This window comes from Aquila chrysaetos, chromosome 7, assembly GCF_900496995.4.
Source record: "Aquila chrysaetos chrysaetos chromosome 7, bAquChr1.4, whole genome shotgun sequence".
In the NCBI taxonomy this organism is placed as follows: domain Eukaryota; kingdom Metazoa; phylum Chordata; class Aves; order Accipitriformes; family Accipitridae; genus Aquila; species Aquila chrysaetos.
Genome location: NC_044010.1, coordinates 39,303,342 through 39,324,862, shown reverse-complemented (window position 1 = coordinate 39,324,862; position 21,521 = coordinate 39,303,342). Strand labels below are relative to the sequence as shown.

Genomic DNA, 21,521 nt, shown 5'->3' with positions numbered 1-21,521 from the left:
CATCTGTGAAATGGACTGACCGTTCCTCCTCTGCCCAGTCCCACCTCTCAGTCCTAGAATCCTAATGCATGTGTCAGCTTCCCAGGACCCAGAAGTGTAACACAGTGTGGAACAAAGGCCTGAAATGAGAGATTTTTTAAGAACAGCCCCCCCCCCCAATAATGAATACAGTGTGTTCCTCCATTTACGTCATATATTGTCTGTAACCACAAAAATAAGAAAGAAGTGATCCTACATTTATCTGAGATGGAAAATTTTGGAACAGAATGAGAGCTGCCGGAGATGTCTGGGTCTATAGAGAAATGTCTCCACAGCAAAGAGTTAGAGGTCCAGTTTGGCAGAAGACTTTGCTAAAATCATTCATGATGGATTTCCTGCTTCTGCCTTGAACCGTCAGGAGGCCTTCAGTATGTCCTTTGTAATTTCCCATCCTTTTTCTTCTTAAATCTCAGTCTCTGCATCAGTGTTGGCATTGTGATCTCAAGTGAAATCCAAGAGGGACGCTCTTCTGGTCTCTGAATGCTGTTTTACATTCAGAGTGGTTGGTGGTCATCAGCAAGTGACATGAGCCACTCCAACCATTTATTTAAACATTCCTGTGCACTAATTCACACAAAGTTATAAACAGTGTGATCTATCACGTGTGTGCATAAGCGTAGGAAAAAAGGACAATTTTGAGAACTGTGCTGAGATGATGTATGTCCTTGCTAGAAATGTGTTGAGTTTGTAAAGCCCGGGCAAAAATAAATAAGAGGGGGAAAATTCACTGGTTCCCACCTGCCTCCTAACAAATAAATCACAAAGGCTTTCCATGCCTCCCTTGAGATACTTATTTGCTCTGCTCTCCCCCCAGCCACAATGAAAGGGGCTTTTCTTCCACTTGAACTGACCTTTGGCAAACATTTCCCTTTCAATTAAGATCTGAAATGTCCTTGTGGACTGCTGTTACTGGAGACAGCAGGGAGAAGGCTTTCTGAAGCCACTAACACAGGAGTCAGGACAGAGAATAATTACCTGAATTCGTAAGGTTAATTCCAGTCTAGACGAAGGCAGAGAGAAGTCATCTGGAGGTCTCCATCGGAGAACAATACGTTTGTCTTTCTGGACTCTCTGGTCTCCCCGCGCTGGCTGCTTACTATGTACTATGAATATCTCTCTCATGGACTGTTGAGCAATTACTGTGTCTGAGCACTAGGCTTGCTGTCCTCATGTCATTATCAGTTTTATAGCCCAGAGCGAGCCTCCCAAGAATAAGGCTTTGACTGTGGCTTGACCTGGTTCGCTGGAATAAATGGAAAGCCTCCTGCGGACAGCAGGCTCGGCGTGGGTGTTTGGCACTGGGGAGGTTGTTGCCTGAGTGAACTAAAGAAAATTTATTAAAAACATACATCAAAAACTTGCTGCATGCAAACTTAAAGGTGAAGCCTCGAGTGACTTAATATGCAGTCTCAATAAAATGGGCCAGGATAACCAGATGAGGTAAAAGAAAAACATCAGATTAATGACTGCAGGAACTTCAGAGTGTTGCATTGAGTATGTTCCTGTCCGGCCTAAGTTCTCTGGATTTTGCAAATTCTTGCTAAGGGGCCAATATTGCAGGCAAATTACTGCCTGGAGACCAGCTATGTGATGTGCTGTGAAATGCTTGGGTTTTCACAGTACCGTTATCTGGGTTTCGTGGTACTGCCATGTCAAGTCAGCTGTATTAACAATGGTGTCACTGTAGGATGGTTGAAGGATACGATATAAGCTTGGCTTGTGAAAAGAAATAATATCCTTCAAGACAAGGCTTTTGCCACACAACTAAAATTCTCTTACTTGCTCTTGTGCAAGGCTAGGTGAAATGGGACAAAGAGTTGCCCAGTTCTCATGCATTTGTTGGTGGGTGGCACGTATGCTACGTGCCATCTCTTCTTTCTCAACTACCAGTCCATATCATAGAACATCTTCCTTAGGTCCTAAGGCTTCTAACTGGCTTTGGTGCCATCAGTTTTACACCCTTGCTGAAATGTTTTCTTTCTTTGGCTTTGGCAGTTCTGCCCTTCTCAAGACCTCTTTCTTTTTCTCTGGTTATTCCTTTAATGCTTCTTGTCAACAGCTTCCGCTGTTCTTCTACTTTCTTCCTTTGAAAAGAAAATCTTACAGTACATTGGTCACCTCTGCATCCTGACTACGTACTCTTATGTGCTTATAAGAGCGACTCATTAACCTGGAATTCATGTTATTAGGCTAAAATTTCAATATCCTTTGCATCTTACTCCCCTTCCCTTAGTCATCACCATTCTTCTTGAGCTCAATGGTCTCTCACTGATCACTCGTCTTTCAGATCCACTGTAAGGTGAATTCCCACAGCCCGAGTTACTTGCTGTGCCCAACATGGTGTTCATAATAGTCCACTGTGATGGAAACTTATGAATCCTTCCTCCTCTTGGCCTTCCTAGTATCAAAACCACTTAAACGTAATGGGTGTGCACTAATCAAGCGATTTCCTTCCCTGTTTTATCCCTTTCTGCTGCTGTCTTCCTTATAATTACATCAAGCACAAATATTCTCTGTTCCCTTTCCAGGCTTCTATCTGTTTATTTACTTTAATGCCTTGTTGATTTGCATCCTCTGCTATGCCAGAAATTCTAGCCTCATTTGCCTGGATATCTAGTTTCCCACTGAGAATACGCATGTTTTCTTCATCGCAGAAGGAAGGCCCTTCTGATACTAGTCCTTAAAATCTGCATCTGATCATTTTGCTAGGCATTTTTATTGTGCTGCCTACACAATGGTGCCAATTAAGCACGACTGTGCAGGCAGCCAAAGAAATAAAAAGGCCTATTCTCTGTGGTTTTTTGCCTACACATTTACATGTATGTGACTGAACTATTCATAGATACTGCATGATCTATTTAAACAGGACCAAAGTATGTGAGGAGGAGGCAGTGTGAGTAAGTGTGTAAAGAGGTGGACTGCGACTTAGGTTTTGATGCCAGCTCTGCCATGCACGCTCTGAAAAGTCACCTGCTTGTGCCTCTGTTTCCCCATCTTTGATACAGGAATAATTTTGCTTACCTTGTTTACCAAGTGCTTTGAGACCAAGTGATAAAATATGCTATGTAATAACCACACAGCGTTGTTTTTCCTGTCCCATTCTTTCTCATTATGCGTCACACCAGCTTGTTTCATCTGCTGCTATATTAGACCATGGGCATCTGAAGGAATCCTACATTTTTCACAGTATGACAGTAGAGGTGCTGCAGTGATCCCTAACTTTCAGGTACTAATGCAGCACAAACAACAATTACATTAAAAGTACCTCTCCTGGACCTATGGACAGTGCTACAAAGGGAATGCTAAGTGTCTGCACTATATAATGGGGATCCAAAGCAATTTCTTGCAACATTTTATAGTCTGACGGTTGCCTGAAAGAGACCCCATATGGGATGTAAATCGCATGTGTTGCTGCCATATGCTTGGGGAAGCAAGATCCATTTGTTCTTTTAGAGTAGAGAAGCCTGCTGAATTCAAACCAGAAGTCAGATACACATCATGTTCATCCCAGCTTGTGTTAGGGCTCTAGCAGTTCTTTATTCTTTCGCTTCTGAGTGCTGCATAAAGCTGTAATTGGTGTAGCTGAGCTTCTATGACAGGGACTTTGTATATTATTTTTGAAGGGATGTATCACATCCTGGTTGAAAACTATTTTCACTCCAAGGAGAAAAAAATATGAGCTCCCGCATATGACATATGAAGCCAAGTTTAGGCATAAGCCTGACTCCATGAATTTCCTGACTTCATGAGTATTCCAGTCACTTCCATGAGGGCTGAATTTGGCCTGGGATGCACATTAGTACACTGGAGTGTTATTCGAAAGCTAAGAAGCTTCTGTTTAATCTTTTCAAGATTTTTATCCTTCTCTAGTAGTTCACAGGAAAGATAGATAGAATGGGTAGGGAGTGTTGTCTGAGTTTTCTCTATTCTCTGTTTCTCTGTTCTGACACCTTATAATTTTTAGGGATTCTTGTTCCTTATTTGAGACCTGTAGCAGTTTTATGGCTATGCATAAATACAAGAAATAGCAACTGGGGAGGCACTGAAACTTCCAGGCTGAACATCTCCATCAGTAAAATGCACGAGATGCTGATCTTACCTGACCCCTGCTGTAATTCTAAAAACAAGGCCACTCAAAGCCACTCAGCAGCCGCACCAAACAAGATGCCACGAGGCAGATGCCTCTCACCTAACGTCAGACACCTACACTGCTGATACACATACACTGCGTGAGTTAGCCGTGTCGGCTCCCCTTGTAAGCTGGGGATCGAAACAGGCACTGCTGAGACAGGCTGATTTCATCCTGATGTGGATATTCAAAGCAGTCCGGAGGTAACACGTCTTGGACCCAGCTGTTGCTTTCTCCTAGCCGTAAATAGGGTATACGTGACCACCCCCACATACAGACATCTCCAGTGAGAGGAGTCCCTCTCACGGTGTTTCAATTTGGGCTCCTGAATTTAATGGCTGCTTTGAAAAACCTGGGTGAATGACTTTCCTTGGGTCAAAAAGTAAGTCTGCAACACAGCCCCAAGTAAAGGTTAAGACGACTCAGTTTGTACGCTAGTCACATCCCTGTCTCTGACTCTCTCTACCATGTCCCCATCTCTTTCATCACTTATTTTTTGATAATGAGACCAAATGAGTACTTTTACTGTGAATATTTGAAAGAGCCACTTGCCGTCTTTCATTTACATACTGATAAAAGTTATAAACCATGAAATAGGCTAGTCTTATATCATCCATGTTTCCACCTTCCTGCAGAGATTTGAATATGTTTCCCATGAAGAAATTTTAGGCAGTTTACCCACCTCTTGATGAGGGCAAAGTATTCCTTCTTGTTCTCTAACCTACATATGGACCGCCAACAGAGAGCATTACACTCACCGGAGTATTTAAGAGAGACAGAAAGAGAAAGCAAGCCAAGACTGTGAAAAAAGTCCCTGGAAGAGAAAAAGAAAAAAACACCCAAACAATAAATTAGGAAAGAAAAAGGCACTAGAGTGGGTTAAAAGGGAGTTTTCCAGGGACCCTGCCGAATGGAGCTTTTGTGGCACTTGGATGCTGCGGTACAGAGCAGAGACCTCAGGCCATGTCGTGTGCTGCGCCCCGTCGGTCCTGTTTCTGCGGCATCATCAGCATTGCCATCCATCTCACAGCCGCACCAAAAGTAGGGGCAGTCAGAAACCAGACATCCCATCCTCTGGAAAAATCCAGGGCTTCAAAATTTGGTTTCGTTGTGAATCATAAATAAAAGTGACGGCCACGGATTTTTTTCATGGAGAGAAATGTTCAAACATTAAGGACAAATTGTTTTCTTTGGACTTACTCAACGAGGCTTCAGTTTGCATTTACGTAAAATAGCAGTGTAACATAAAAGCTGTAGCAAAAAGGTGAGAACAGAATATTTCGACATTTTTGGCAAATATTTTAATGAAAGCCATAAGCACCAGTAAAAAATTTCATTTTTGTCAAACCAGCATTTTCCACTGGAAAAAAAAAATCCCTCTAAAAAACCTCTGCCTTGTCTTTCCAATACATTCACCTAGTAGATAAAATTAGAAATTAACCAGTCAAAAATATGTATTTGTCATGCTCCTCCTTCGATTTCCTTTCTGGAAGAAAGAAGGTCATCTAGTGATTTATAGAGGCCTGTGAAGACCAATAGGCTTTTTTTCCAACGGACACCAGCCTGCAGATTTTTCATCTCTGTGTCGTATCGGGATTTAGGCTTCAGGGACAAAAGGAAAGCTGGTAGGAGAGTGAGCAGGGAGGGACCATAAAACAGCCGTGCTGGATGGTCACAGGTGAGTAAAGGTTGACCTCACTATTTAAAACCAGGCCAAGCTGAACTTCACGTATTTGTATAACATCATCACTTGTCATTATCCCCGTATTAAGATGTTGTGGGACGTGGGGGCCAGGCATCCATTGCATTCACACCTGAAAGAAGCAACACCATACACAGCAAGCAAATAAAACACCGCAGCATTCAGGAAAGTAAATATTCCTCTGTCCCTCTATGGGTCATTTGTCCTCTCCTCAGTGGTCTCTTTAGTAATAGGTTGGTATAGTAGAATAATGTATGTGGCTAAGCATTTATGAAACTGTAATAACTTGCTTAGGCCAGAAAATGAGTTTGTCCACTGTTTGATAATCCAGCAATTACTAATCATCATGTCGGTTTCCTTTGGGAAGAAACAATGATTACAGGAAAGTCCCACCACACTGCATTAACAAAGCATTCAAAATGTTTTTATGAAGTAGATAATATTTTACAAATAGTTTTGTAAATATATCCCTGGACAAGGAGATTGGAATCAAGACTTAATTTAGGGAACACCTCCTTTGATTAAAAAAATATGTTCCCAAGAACAGCTGGAGCCATTTACCGAGATAAATCAGATGCTACTCTCAACATTTATGGGTTGCTAAACCCATGAAATATATGGTATGTCTACGATTTGTTGGCTGCATTCTTATGCTGTGAACATAGATATTGTAGTTTGCTAACAAAGAAGAACGACGGACCCAGCAGGCTATGGCAAAGCCATATCTTCTTTTCTCATTCTTACTGATTAGACCTGAGAGAAAACTGCTCTGGTGAAACGTTTGGAGCCTTCTGGTTTTTCCCATATTAGGCATGGGCTGAAAACAGCCTGGGTCTCCTATTGTCTCTTTTACCTCTAGAAAGGAAGGCAAAGAAATATCACCAAGGTTTTTTAAGATAGAGCAGAGGATTCACTAGCTGTGACAAAGACCTGGAAAGAATAATGGGTTTTCAGGAACGCTGCCTCAAGAGATAGTCTTAGGGATCACTAAGTCCCTCATGTCTCTAGCATCTCCAGGTTTATGATAAATGCATCTTCATTTCTGGACATTTGCCAACATATCTAAAAGAAAAAAAAGAATCACTCATCTTTTAAAGATGACCAACAGGTTGCAAAAGCAACAAAAGAGGAAATGTATTGTATTATCTTTCCTCCCTCCTTACCTCCCATGCAGGATAGAGCATCTCTGCCAAAAAATTTCCCACAAACTGTCGCATCTGAAGACTTCTGGCCAGGGAGCCATGGGGACATGATCCATATCCAGTGGTGAACTTGGTACTGGAATGGGTACTGGAGATAGAGATGATCAAGGATGAGGATGATGTAAGCAAAAAATGCAGGCATGAATGAATAAATACAGAAGGCAGGTCTCAAAATATGTGAGGCATCACATGCCTATAATAAGGAGGCACCACAAAGGGACAACAAAATGCTTTGACGCTTTGCAATGTAAGTTTAGAGTTCACAGAAAGCTCCACTTCCAAGCATCACTAGAAAAGATGGGATGTAAATGATCTGCCCAGCTCACATCTAGTTTCACTCTCCTGAAGCTTGTGTTTCTTGGGTGTGGTGGCTGCCAAGGTAAGGGGTGGGCTGTTGTACTTAAGGGACTTAACTGATTGCCCTTGAGATGCAAAGTGTTTTCTTATGGAGATCTTGCATTTTCTCCTTCTGTTGTTTTGCTTAGTCTCTGTTACTATTCGCGTTACAGTTGTTCTTCCGCTAATCTGTAAACTGTTTGAAATTCTCCCAGTTGAATTATCAGCCAAAATTCAAAGTGTTGCTTTTGTTGGCAGCTAGGAGGGAAATCACAACATTGCATTATACAAAAGTGTTTAGCCTTCTATTTTCACTCCCTCTTTTTTTCCCCCTTTTCTTTGGCCTGGATGGAAAGGAATGGCAAATATGTTATTAACACTCACGGGGACAATATTTCCATTGTGAAGTCTCCAGGAGATATTCTATTCAATTTGTGGTTTCAATTCTGAACTTTTTCTCTTAGCAATTACTCTAACTTAGCCTCAGGAGGAAGGGAATTATTCTGAAAAGTTTTTCAAAAGCCATTTTACCCAGCTGAACTATTATTCACGTTTAAGAAGAAAGCTATTTCTTCCTTCCACCCCATTTTGTTTCAGCAGTGACAACTATGTAGCCTTTTGCTATGTAGAAATGTGCAATTTCCTAGTGACTGATGTAATGGAAAGTACCACAGGTGAGCTCCAACACACTTGCAGTGAGAATGTGCCTTCACTTTTGTGCCAAACACAGAAAATTACCACATTAAACTAATGACATTTTGAAAACAAATAATATTGCTTAGACCAGTCAAGACGTACATTAGAGATGGTTTTGAAAGTAGTGTGGATGAAGTTAGAGAAAAATCACCCAATTACAGAAATGAGCTATCCATTAGGTAGCTTGGCTTGAAGTCATTAGCATTAAGTTTCCAGAGAACCTTCTAGGGCTAAGGGTGTACTACATACAGGAAACAACCTAAAGAAGATAAATCCATACCTCTATATTCCTACCATTTCTTTCTCCCACCTACTTGACCCCACTTTTACAAACCAAAACACGTGTATATTCTTCTACCCTTTTTACATATTATGCATTGACTTATGCTGACAGCTAAGCAAAGGAAGCAGTTCAAAAGGTCAGAGAAGTGGTGTATTTTTTCCACCTACTGGAATAAGGAAATTTAGGAAACACTATAACAGTCCGTACTAACAATAGCAAAGAGTACTAACAATAGACTGCATTCTCCAAAGAAAGATCAGGGCAAGGGTTTTGTTTTGAAGCATGCGTAGGAGGGAAGAAGCAGCACATTTTGTAAGCCAGATCATTTCTGTGTTGTGATCATTATAGAAAAGATATTTTTTCAAAACTCTCAGAAACCGAGAAAGGGGAGAGCTCCGTATCCTTCCCACAGTTCCTCCTTCTAGACTGGAAAGAAAGCAACATTTGACATGTTTCTGAGGATGAGCTGTGAGCAGTTGTTCTTACACGGGTACAGCGACAGCACCAAAAAGCCCGAAGCAGATGGCGGGCATGTGGGCGGGGAGTGGATTACTGAGATTCCAGGAGGAACAAAGGGAGAATCGCTGGTTATCGGGAGAACTGCAAATGTGCACGGGCACGGCTTCGCACGTGTTTAGCCACCCTTTGCTGCACAAGCATATGGGACATGAACACTCTGGAGGGGTATCAGCTGGTGGGCGGAATGTGGTGGGACAATAATACTCTGAGATGATTAATAGGAGCATGATGGGAGTTGCTGTTTATACCTAGTTATTCTTCTCCTCTGTGTTATGAATCATCTGATGCACCAGAAACTGAGAGCAGATTGCAGTGGAGTGTGAAGTGCTCATGACTGGGTACTGCTAAGGTAGCATAGCCCATGCTGGCACCGTGGTGAGCCCTGCAGACCTCTTCTTTCAGTTAGAAGAGCAGGCAAAGGGTGTCACTGCTCCTCTCTGGCCAGCTCATGCGGGAATTTGGGGTGCGGGGGGCAGGAGGCTGGCGCATATCCAAGTCTTGACTCAGCCCCAGGTCTGGAAGTGGGAAGAAGGCACACACAGATCCAGAAGCTGGGAAATACGCCTAGGTCCTACAGTAAAGACACGGATCTGAAACTGAAATTAGTAGATGGATAGATGAACCAGTGAAGACTTCCCCAGCATTCCTAGTGGTCTACTTTTCCACCAGTATCTTCATCAGAAACCTGTAGCACGAAGCAGCTTGAGATGCTCCACAGAGCCCACTGGAAAAATATGCATTTGGGGCAAAAGAGTGGGCTTCATCCAGACTAGCAAGAGGGAGAGGAAATCACATTACTGTCTGGTTTTACATTCCCGTGGCAAGATGTTTGTGCGGGAGCATAAAAACACAGACATCACAAAGAGATGAGGAGATGTGTTAGAGGTAATATTCTGGTGGAACACCTAGTAAGGAGAAAGAATTGAGAACCTAATCCTATTTTATATCCTCTTTGCTCTGTCCTCAATGTCTAAAAGATCCCATGTGGAGTCCTGGGCAGAGTCAATGTCATCCTCTGTCACCAGAGACAGCAGGAGGTACTCACACACAAACACCCAAAGACTGGGATCACAACTCTGCATGCAATATTCATTATCGTCTGCACGCACCCATGCTCAGAGACCCGCGCCTGAAAATAACACTCAAAATGAAGTCATTGCGAAGAAAGTTAATCTGAGCACGTGCCAGCTCGCAGTGATGTGAGGCTGCTCACGGCAGGATCTGCGCTGCGAGGCACTGGCTTTTTGAGGCGGTGGGCTCAGGATGGGCTACCCCCCTTATACTGGAGCCCAGAGTCACTTTCTGTAACATGAAATGTCCTTTTTTTTGCTTGCAGCACTTTTGCTAGAGGAACTCCCACTTAATACTGTAAATTCCTAACACCAGGAATGTGTCTGTCAACAGGTATTTGAGGAAGGCATGTCTGAGTCCCCACAGGCACACTGTTTCGGATGACGCTATTTCAGAAGGCCCAGGGATATGGACAATATACAGAATATTACTCCAAGAGTGTCCACAGCACCAGGGCCAAGTCATCTCCTGAAACCGCTTAGAACATGAGGCAATCACTCATTTTCTCTTAGTGCCCATACCTAGTTTATGTAACTTGTCCTGGTCACTATTGTTTTTGTCTTCCCATCCTATCCCCGTAGCAGATGGTTCATCTTGTGTTAATTTGATTCATAAGATTTCTGGGATGGAGAATGTATCTTGCTGTGCTTGCAGTATGTACATCTGGCATTTCCTAACTAACTTTCAAGTGCTTGACTATGCAACCTGAATAAATACAGCTTTTGCATAGTGATATTTGTAACATATTTGTATTGCTATATTTATATTAATAATGTATCATTAAACATTGGACGAAAGTAATTTGAAATGCAAAATGAAGAGAGGTGGATATGAAAAAAATTATAATGCTGTAAAATCTAGAAAATTGCAATCTATTCACAAGACAACTGAATTAGGTGTTGCAGGGGTAACTACATACAGCAATTTTAGTTTTCAAGTGTCTGACTTTGCAACTTGAATCTTGTTTCTTAACATAAAGTTTTTGCATGTTTGGGGTTTTTTTAATGTAATTCCCCAGGTTTTTTTCCATATAGTGGAAAATGATAAAGAACAAATTCTATGCAACTATAGCAACCCGCTGCCATTGTGAGAAGGACTTGAACCCCAGGCACAGATGTAGGGGATGGGACTCGGCTCCAGACCCGGACACCTAAGTTCAGGTGTTCCTAGAATAGCTGGCTACACATGAGCCCCTTGCCTATCCTGCCTCTGTAGTCAATGGGGTCTGCAGGGCTTCCCTAAAACGGGCACGCCTGGCGCATTCACAGCTCTCCAGGTTCTACTGAACGGTACTAACTGGCTCTCCGGTGACAGTAATAGGAGCTGAGACACCTACTCCACCTGCAGATACACGTACTGCAGACAGCTATTTTTAAGGGTCTGAAAGTGGAGATGAATAGGAGAGTTTGAATCTGTTCTCTAATTGTAGACATCTGGGGCTGTACTAAATGCTCTAGGGAACCCCATTTACTCTCCAGCCTCCACTCCAGAAGACTGCGGGTCTCCTGCTTTCCCTTCAGCCCCACAGGAGTTTGCAGGAGAGAGGAGGACATCTGAAACAGCGCGAGACAGTTCTGTTTGGACAACCGAACTGAGCCCGAGTGTCCCCTCCAGGCTGGGAAACGGACACATTCAGGACTGCCGTGCCCAGCCGGCTCCTTACTTACTTTCTGGAGACAGGGGGTCTCCGTGGCATGTGTGGGGAAAGAGGACCTGAAGGGAGGAGTGGGAACACTGGTGTTTAACGTGGTGCCCCAGAAGAGAAGGTGCTCTGCTGCGCTGTGTGCTGGGCTCAAAAAAAAGTCTGGTTGTACAGGACGAGGGAAAGCCCCTGGCCTGTTTCTCTTCTCATCACTGACGGCCCTGGGGCACCCCGAGACGAGAGAGATGAGCGGTTCTGCTACAGCCACAGTCCATCCTCAGAAAGCTGATCCTGGCAAGGAAGCAAGTTTTTCCCAAAGATGAAAAGTAAGGGTGATATTTCTGGGACAATATACTTTTTCACAATTAATCAGCCAAAACCTAACAAGAATTCCACTTTTCCAGCCAAAAGGCTTTGCTGCTGCTGAAAGTCCAGCCCCCCCGCAACAGACTGAATATATGAAAGTTTCTCATGAAACTTCACAATGGTCTTTTGTAATGGAAAGTATTAAGCAATGTAAAATGACAGGGCCCTTATCCGCTCCTCTTGAAGTAATCAGTAAGTGGTATAGGCTTTTAAGAGAGGATAATGAAGACAGAGCTGCTTATCACAGACACGATGCCATTTAAATGGGTGCCTGACAGGCAAATCATCTTGGAACTTGTGAGTACTGCTGTGCCAAGCCCCTGCGTTGGCTTGTGTGATGCTCACCGCCTCTGGAATGCAAAATCAGCTGCTCTGATGGAAACCACAACTCTCTGAGCTATTTTCAGAAGACATTAATGAGATTTTGCTTTGGGATTATCAGTACAAAATGGAAAGCCCAAGGAGGGTAGAAGGGACAATTGCTCTCTAGCAAAAATATAACCACATCTACGTAAAACAGAAGTTCAGGTTTACCAAGAACTAAAAAATCGGTTAAAAATTAATTTAAATGGGGCATCACCTGACTTGATACAAATCTGGTCCCATGCCGAATTAGAAGTATACCGGTTTTGTGTACGGACAGTCCTTCTCAGTCATGCTACAGGCAGGCTGTCTATAACACCGCACGGTTTGATGTTCTGTCACGTGTCTTCCTGGCTGATGAAGACCTTGTGCCCTGTTCCCAAAATGTGCACAGCTGACAGGTGGTCATTTCCATGACTGTGTCATCCAGAAACATATCCTGATACACAGTCATGCTTGTATCCTGTTTTACTGTAGATGACACGCTCCCCTAGTTATGTTCAGTCCGGAGATGTGACTTCAGTGAGATGTCATCCCCTCTCTATTAATGGCATACTTGGCCACATGTCACCACAGAGGCTGGAAGCCTCTGCGACTTGGTCAGAACGGGGATGTTAGTACTCGGGTTTTGATTTTTCCTGGGGTGCTAGGACTTAATCCTAGCTTCCTGCAATCAGAGGGTTTGTGTTTTCCTACGCTGCTTCCAAACCGCTGTGTTTAAAAGCTACTAATGATAGTTTTTTGTACCCTTGGTGCTGGACGTTTGCATCGGCTGGCTGTGTGGGAGCTGGAACAGAGTCATGGTTCTGCCGCAGCGGTGGCCGAGTCAGAGGCCAGGTCCTCCAAGCTCCCTCAGCACGCCAGGTACAAATAGCTTTATTTTTCTTCACGTGTAGCCTCGACACACTCATGGCTGGAAAACAGTTCAGAGGTGTCTGGGAGGTGGGCTGAACAGTGTGCCCCGGCTGGAATGACCGGTGAATCTGTCCCTGCATGATGCAGAACTCAGGCTGGGGCTGAGGGCAAACAGTGAATGAGCCCACTCAGGCACCGGGATGAGGATCGATATCTGTGCTCGCATTAACTGCTTCTGTGAGTTCTTTCTCCAGGCTCAGCCAATGTCCAAATGGCCTAGTTCAGATTTTTATATAGTTGCATCTGAGATCACATCAGCTTTCCTGATGGACATTTTTCTGGTTTAGATCCTGAAGCAGTAGCTGTTACACATTTCTGCCTGTGTTGTAATTAATTCAACTCTGACTCCTCAGGAAGCCTCTGGGAAAGTCCCTGTTGGTCTCTCTGTTTCTACTCAGCTGCCAAGTTTCAAACTTTGGAAGATGCGGCCACATTATAATGGAGCAACTTGTTATATTGCCTATTAGTGAAAGGCCACTGTGATCCCCAAAGAAAATTATTGGAGTGCTATAAGAAAATCAATAATCTTAGTCATAAAATATGAGCGGGTTAAAAATCCACAGTTCTTTGTTTAAATATTGTGTTTTGGGCAGAGCACAAAGCTGCCCATAGTGTGCTATTAAAATACAGTTAGGCAGAATATTATATACTAATAGAAAACCATAACAGCGATAGCAGAAGAGCTGTGGTATGGAACCAAACCAAACCATGTATTTTGTAACAGCTCAAATGTGCCCTGACTCAACTGATTACTAAATTACTGCTGTAGCTGCTGCATGGACATGCTGGGAATATACAAAGAGTCATTCTGACTGTTACTCAACCCCTTTCCTCTGTTGAATGACGATTTCCCATTTTTCAGTCTCCAGTACTCCTTCCTCTCTGTTCAAATGTGCTTAATTATTCAGACACATTTAATTACTTGTGTTACTGTAGCACAATTCATACCCCAAGGCTCAACAAGGTAACTGTCATACCAAGAAAAAAACAAGATGTCACTGAAGACACCCTCTTCTGAACAGGTTATCTCTTCCTTTTCTGGTGGAAAACCCTTTCGCTTGGTTTTATCCTCCCAGCAAGATGCAAGCATTGTTTTTTCAAAGTATTGTTTCTTTTCTGTAGCTACTGGATACAGCGTACAGCTATTTCTGTATCCTATTTGGTTTCTGTCCTTTACATGTATTTCTCCTTACAAGCACAGAACCACGTTATCCACCATCAGTTCTCCATGTTTTTACTTTTAAACTGTCACTATTCATCCAATATGAGGGTCTCACGCCTCCCATCCCATGGTAATATATGTGAATATGCAGTATTATACAGCAGGGTTTCCTGGTTTTGGGGCTCCCATTCACAACTCCCTCACTGAATTTCTAAACACCATCTTTCCTTGCATGTAGGGTTGCCCCTTCTGCAGCTGACTCCTCTTTCACTTGCTGCTCCCTTGTAGGAGCCTTGCTTGCTGACCTCTGTTCGTCACCCTTAGTATGCAATGATCCTTCTTCAGACACATTCAACCTCAGCACAACCACTTAAGTTTTATGAAACACATGACTGTGCCCATACACGCACACGCAAACCCACGTTCGACTCCACCATCAGTACAGTCAGTGCTGTCCTCGCTGCTGAGTCGAATCCGCTCCAGCGCGAGTTTCCACACGCACACCCTTACCCTGTTGTTATTACACGAGAAATTACCTCCCGGTCGGTCAAGTCCCTATTGAGTCTTAATCTCCCTGAGCACAGGAGAGAGCTCACGCCTCTCCCCAGAGGCTCCATTTCAATCTCCCTTTGTATCCAGGAGGGCACCAGTGAATCCTCTAACCTTGCCCAGAAAAAGCCTCATACGGAGTATTTCAAACCAGTATCACCCATCTGTTACAGGCTTTTCCTCACCCCAGCCTCCCCATTCTCAGCCTGCTCAGAGCCACCCCTCAGCGCAGAGAAGAAACCCCTTTCCAGGCATTTTGGCTTTTCTGGGACAAAAAATATTGTACAGCTCCCAATTTTTTTTCCAGAAAAATAACTGACTTTTGGCTTTGTGCATGAATCAAGACAAGGTCGGAGCGATGGCCATTTATCTTGGTCTGCCTCTCTGGCCTCCTCTTCAGGGACTGGGTCAGAAGAACCAGTTGATAGCTCTGTATTGCTTCATAACTTAGTACATTTGTGTTTTCTTCCTACTGCTCCTCTGGAAAAAGATGCTGCCTGAGGCAATGAAAGCATTATAGCATCCTGAATCATGCCTCACATGAGGCAGGGTGATCCCAAGGGCAACAGTTAGGTTAGGAGACAGTCTGAAAAGTCTCTCGGTCCTCTTCCCCACTCCAGTATAAACATACTGGTCTCCTTTTCCCTAGGTTCATTTGCAGCAGCTGTGCTATTTGTGTAGCAGAGGATGGTCACTGAGTCTTCTGGATTTTATCTGGTACTCCCTGAACAGAGTTACTGGCAGTGCACAGATTTGAGAATTTGAGAAATGATGGGCATTTCTTGAGTTAGTCTCCGTAGACTCACCAAAACTGTCTGTAGAAGAGAAATATCCAGTAGAGAAACTTATTATAACCTTTCGTTGTCTGAACATTGATCTTATCTGGTCATAAAGATAAAGCGGCTGAGCGTGCAACTCTCCTCCATTTCCCTAAATCCTCACTATGGCTTTTGGAGTATGATTTTTTTTTTTTTTATCTGGCTACAAATATTAGGACGCTGTTGTCCCTGACTGCTGTAGACACAGGGAAGGAGGTCCTTCTGAATTCTCCACAGAGCAAGAGTCGCCCTTCTCTAGAGCGTGAAAACAACCCAGCATACATCGGACAGAAGAAGCATAATAATGACAATAATCTACTCAATGAGCAAATACAGTTTCCTTAGTGATGGTCCCTACGGTCCCCAGAGTCCCCACAGCACAGGCACTGCTTTTTCTCAATGTTTCTGAGGGGGTAGGTCAGCACAAAATGGGTGAAGTGCATCTCTCTGCCTGTTTCCACCAGTTCACACGCACGTATATGCACACACACAATCCATGAGTTGGTGAAGACAGCCAGAAACCAAGCAACATCTATTCAACCGAACCATGACTGACTCACAACTGATGACATAGAAACTTTATCTGAGCCATGCACATAGAGTTCAGCCAAATCCTCAATGATTTGCAGTCATAAATTGTTAAAAAACCCCAGAATTTATTTTCCTTAGTCTAAAACTTGAAAAGATATGAACAAATTAGCATGAGATCAGAAGACAGAAATGAAATAAGTTTTGAAAATAAGATCTGGGACAGGTTACTCTTAAGACGAAACTGTTTCCAGATAGGGAGAACCTCCAAGTAGGTTTAATGTAGCAACTGGTGGGAAAACCACACCATGCAATGCTAAGAAAGGAAGGGAGGTGACAGGGAGGAAAGAAGGTGCGCTAATGGGTATAGAAGATGGTGCAAATATTTCTTTGGTTTCTAGGCATCTAGAGAGTCTCATAATTCTGTAGCAGCCAGATTCAGGGCATAGGTACCTTTTGCATGAACACAGTCTTCTGCAGACTGAAAGAAATAGGTATGTTTTCTGTACAGACTGAGAAACAAGAGCTAAAAATAGCCTGTAGAGTCAAATAATTCTGAATATTCAGTAATTAAATTACACTTAGTACTTGCACAATACATTAATTTCCAGAGCAGTCCATGAACAGTAATTAATAGTCATCGTAACAGCCAAAAGAGTGTATAAATATTATCCCTGGTTTATAAATATGAGAAAAAGGGGAGGGACAAGAAATGAAATGCCCAAGGCTACTAAGGAGTTATTAGGAGAGGCAAGATGAGAAAGTGAGTATCAGTGGACCTCATCCTCCACTGGCCAGCAAAATGGGTTGTTCTTCACACCACTGGAAGGTGAGCACAGACTATCACTGGTGGAGAATGGGGGAGCATTACACATACTGCTGGCTGCTTTAAATGGCTGCAGGAGTGGTAGGCAGTGATGCATCAGGTTCTTTGTCTCCCGGTCCCAGGTTCAGATAATAACGTCCCCATACATCACCCTTCTGCAAAGGAAGTATGGTTCAGTTACCAGAAACTCAGGGCAGAACTGGAATCAATTAACTCTACATTAAAATTGGAAAAAAATCTATGTTAAACATTAATGCTGGGAAATAATTTAACTATTACACAACAGCAGAACACGGTATGAAAGGACTTTATACACATGGGCAAGTTTGTGCACATAAAGTAAAATCCATGCCCAGCTGAAGTCAGTAGGATCAAGATTTTACCTGCTTGGCTTTAAAGAATTTAGTAATTTGTCCACAGGTTCTTGGTCTGAAGACTGTCGAGGACACCATATTGTTCACCACTCTCATTATTAAACAGCAGGGACAAGGAAAGGGATGGAGGACTTCTATTTCCTAGGATAGGTTAGTAATAATAAAATATTTCCATCACCCTGCAGAGAGGTGACATGAGTGCTTCGCTAGCCATCCCTGCTAATCCACATGTTTCTCCTCCAACACCGCGCTCAGAACTTCTATGGCAATATTTATACTCTGCCAGAATCGCTGCTCTATAAGTAAAAAATGGTTATACAAGCAGACAGCACAGCAGCTAGATGTAACGATGAGCTCCTCTTCTTCGTGGGCAGTCCCAATATTTTGTTTTCAGAGGCTGGCTGCTGGGCATCTCTGGCAGATTTCTGCTCTCGTGTGAATATGCTGGTGGCTCCAACTACCAAAGCTGAGAGATGTGCAGACAGAGCCCGGCCATAATTGGGCTTTCTAATTTTACAGCCGCACTACATTACCACTAGTCGAATTCTGCAGGGCACTGAAATTGATCTCAGCAGTAAAACTGCACCCACGGATGCTGCCTGTATGACCCTGTTTAAATTGGAGCACTGCGGAAAAGACAAACTGTTGTGATTGCTTTTATTCCAGTCTCTGCAACTGATATTTTCCAGCCTGGTGTGTTGATAGGAGGGAGAAGAAGAATAATCCTTGACTGTCTTAGCTGTGTCAGCAGAAGCCTCTGGTGCAGATCCAGCTATACTGGCAAGAGTTCATGTTTGCTGGGATAGTTTGGCTTGCTCATAAAATACAGCTTTGCTTTCTTTGGGAGCACGAAGAGCAGAAACGGTGATACAGGTACACACCCAAGCGCAAACCGTTTTGTTCAAACCGGTGTACCTGCGTTACTACATAAGTAAAGTCCTTCTAGGGCCAGCACAGCTTATGACTGCCACACATGAGCTCTGAGAGACGTGAGCTACTGCTTTAATATGTGACCAGCTCCAGCTGTCACTCACTCCCAGTTGCAAAGGTTATCACCCCCTTAGCAAAGTGAGGAGAAAGAAATGTCACCTGTCCCCTGGTTGCTCCAAATTATGGTCCACAGCATTAGCTGAAGGCCTTAATGTGCAGGATTGTGAATGGGAGCAGATGCAGTTGGGTGCGCAGCCCCTTCTGCTGCCTCTTACAAGGTCATAACTTTGAACAGAGGGACAGAGCGGGCAGCTGGAGGCAATAACATCTTAGACTGCTACAGCAAGGGTTACCATCTGGCAAAGCCCTTTGTAATGAAACGGTATAAACTGAATTGAGAAATCTAAATGTTAATAAGATATCAGCTGCTAAAGCCCCAAGAAATAGGGGGAATATGTGGGAAATTTCCTTTGTGTGCCAGCACTGCCCCAGGATTTCTGTGTCTGAAACCAGGATCCAACCTCGGTGCTTTCCCTTTTGACTCAGTCTCTAGCAAGAGAGGGGTGATGTTTTTTCAAGCTTTCGTGTGCTTGCCGGTAAGGAAATCTGCAGACTGGGATGTTTCTGGTGCCCACGTGTGTGGGCAGAGTACAGTACCTCCCTGGGACCTGTTCTGGTAGACACCTAAACACACAAAGAACCTCCCTGCTGACCCTGACCACTCTCTGGCTGGAAGGTGAGAGAAGCAGAAGAGGCAAGAGGAAAATGGCTCCAGTTAGCCTTCAAGAAGGGGCAGTGGGTGCCTTGTCCCAAAACACCCTGGATCCCACTAGGTGGCCGCTTGTGTTATTAATGACATATTGCAAGAAGCAGAGCCTCCTCCCACTTCCCAGATGAAACTCAGACTCCCTCTTGCTAGCTTCCCTGCTGAGCCCCATGAAGTTTGGGAGCTAAGCCCCGTTAATGATTGCAGAGGGGTCCCCTGTCAACAGGAGAGACAGAGGGTTCCTCACGCTCCCTCCCTGGCTCCCCTCCATGCTGAGGTTGGCATACTCTCATTTCAGACACAACCAGATCTTCTTAGGCTGAGGAAAGCACGGAGCCAAGGCTGCTCACTCTCAAGGCACGTTTTCCACCCCCTAGTCTTATTACGTGGTGAGATGGCAAGGAGAGGCAGATGAAGAAAAAGACCTGTTACTGCCACTGCCTTTTCTTTAAAAAGCTGCTGATCCTCCTCAGAAAAACAGTACCTCTGCTGGAATGAGTCATCCAGCATTTCCTACTCATTTCTTAAATTATCAATGGAGAGAGAGATGCTTAATCAAAGATGCTGAATTCGTATCTGGAATTTTCTAGGGACACCTCTTTCCCTATCCTAATGGTAAAGAGAATTTGCTTTAGGAAAGCTGGAATAAACATTTCTACCACTGTTTCACCACTGTTTTCCTGCTTGGTCTTCTCTCTTGCTCCCACTTGGCGAGCTGCTTGTCTTCCAAGGGTAAGTTTGCCCTCCAGGTCAGAGCTGCTGCTAGTGACTGCTTTATTTCTTATTAGTGTTTGAGGAGTTCCCTCCCTGCCTCCCAGGTCTGCCTGCAATGGCTGTAATGACATATCTATAAAATATCTGCTCCTCCAGTCTAATGACACAAACTAGATTTCAATGCTATTGAACTAACAGGGTATCTTAGCAACAAATATTTATTTTAATAACAGTATTCCCAGCCATGTTAAACAAGCACCTACTGCAACAGTCAGAATGCCTAGAGCATTTTATTTTGTCCAACAACCCATTTTCTGTTGGCTCATCCACGCTTAGAAGAGTTACTAAAGTCAATGCCATTGTCCCAGTGAGGCTGTCTTCAGTGTCCTCCCAATTTTTTAGAACAATATCAGAAAAGAAGCAGACCACTGCGCTCCTGCTAGCCAGCCACACAGGGCTGCCGTGGGGGCTTTCCTCTCACCACCTGCTAGAAATTTCTGGTTGTTGCTTGTGGTGATCTGCTCAGAGGAGTGATGTTGAACTGCTTTCTTGCATTGTCTGTTTACTGCATATCCAAAGACTGCAACACTCCAGCTACTTCCCCAGCAACGACAGCCAGGCTGATGCCTGCTCTTTTCAGAGTCAATCCTCGACTGACATCCTCTCCCTGAAGCTGTTAGGAGGCAACAAGTGACATCTCAGCTAATGTCCCTGCTACCTCATGCTGCTCACCCAACTGACCACAAGGTTCACCATGCATCTCCTCTGGCCCTTATTAGAATTCTGGGAAGGATTTTTCTTTAAAAGACATTTTCCTCTTGAAAATTAGATATAGTGGAAACATTCACACATCAGGAAAAATTGCTAACATAACTACCTAGCTTCGCTGTTTTATTGTCATTGTACATTTTGCAATTACCTTTTTCTCTGCCCTACTAGCTAAACTGTGAGACTGGCTGTGACATCAAACTACAATTTATATGGTCACTGTTATATACTTCTGAAAGCAAGTAATAGTTTGTCTTACGGAATAAAATAACACAGCATGAAATTATAATAGCTTATCTTCATATTCCTTGGGCAGCACATTGTTGCTCTCTGATGGGTTGAAAGCTCTTTCTTTTGATAAAGCCCACTAGTATCTGCCTTTGAACTCTCCTAGTGAGATATTTTAGTGAGAGAAACATCCAGAGACTTTTTTTCTCAGCATATCTCTACACAGGATAAATCCAGCCCTTCTCATCCTCAGCACTCACTGGGGTTCAGCTTTGTTTCAGGGAGGGAATACTACAATCATCAGAAAGCACAGCCTCTCCTAGCGTGTATTTTCCTGGGGATTGTCGAGCAGTACCTTCTCCATCCCTCCCTATTTTTCCCCGTATTGCCTCCCATTAATGTGTGCGTCACCGGCAGTGAAGCGAGTGGTGCCTGAGGAGTTCTGCTCCAGGGACTCAGCATGGTCCAGCCCCGGCCAGCGGCACTCGCCTGGCTCGCAGGCACAACCGCTGGCTCCTCACTGAATCGCTCTTCTGCCAGGTTGACTTCAGTCTAATTATTTTCTCTCTTCATCCCGCCACCCTCTTTCCCCAGT

At 43.8% G+C, this 21,521-nt stretch overlaps 1 protein-coding gene across 9 annotated transcripts in view; it reads right to left on the bottom strand.

Moving 5' to 3' along the window:
- Window positions 1–5,465: 5,465 nt before the first annotated feature.
- LOC115343664 overlaps window positions 5,466–21,521 on the bottom strand; it is a 34,116-nt gene continuing 18,060 nt past the window's right edge. For 2 of the 9 annotated variants that reach the window (XM_030019912.2, XM_030019911.2), the window contains exon 5: window positions 7,172–7,666. In XM_030019912.2, coding sequence (XP_029875772.1) covers window positions 7,632–7,666 — 35 coding nt within the window. In that variant the 3' untranslated portion in view covers window positions 7,172–7,631. The other 7 variants (XM_030019907.2, XM_030019910.2, XR_003924229.2 and 4 more) reach the window with 6 other exon arrangements.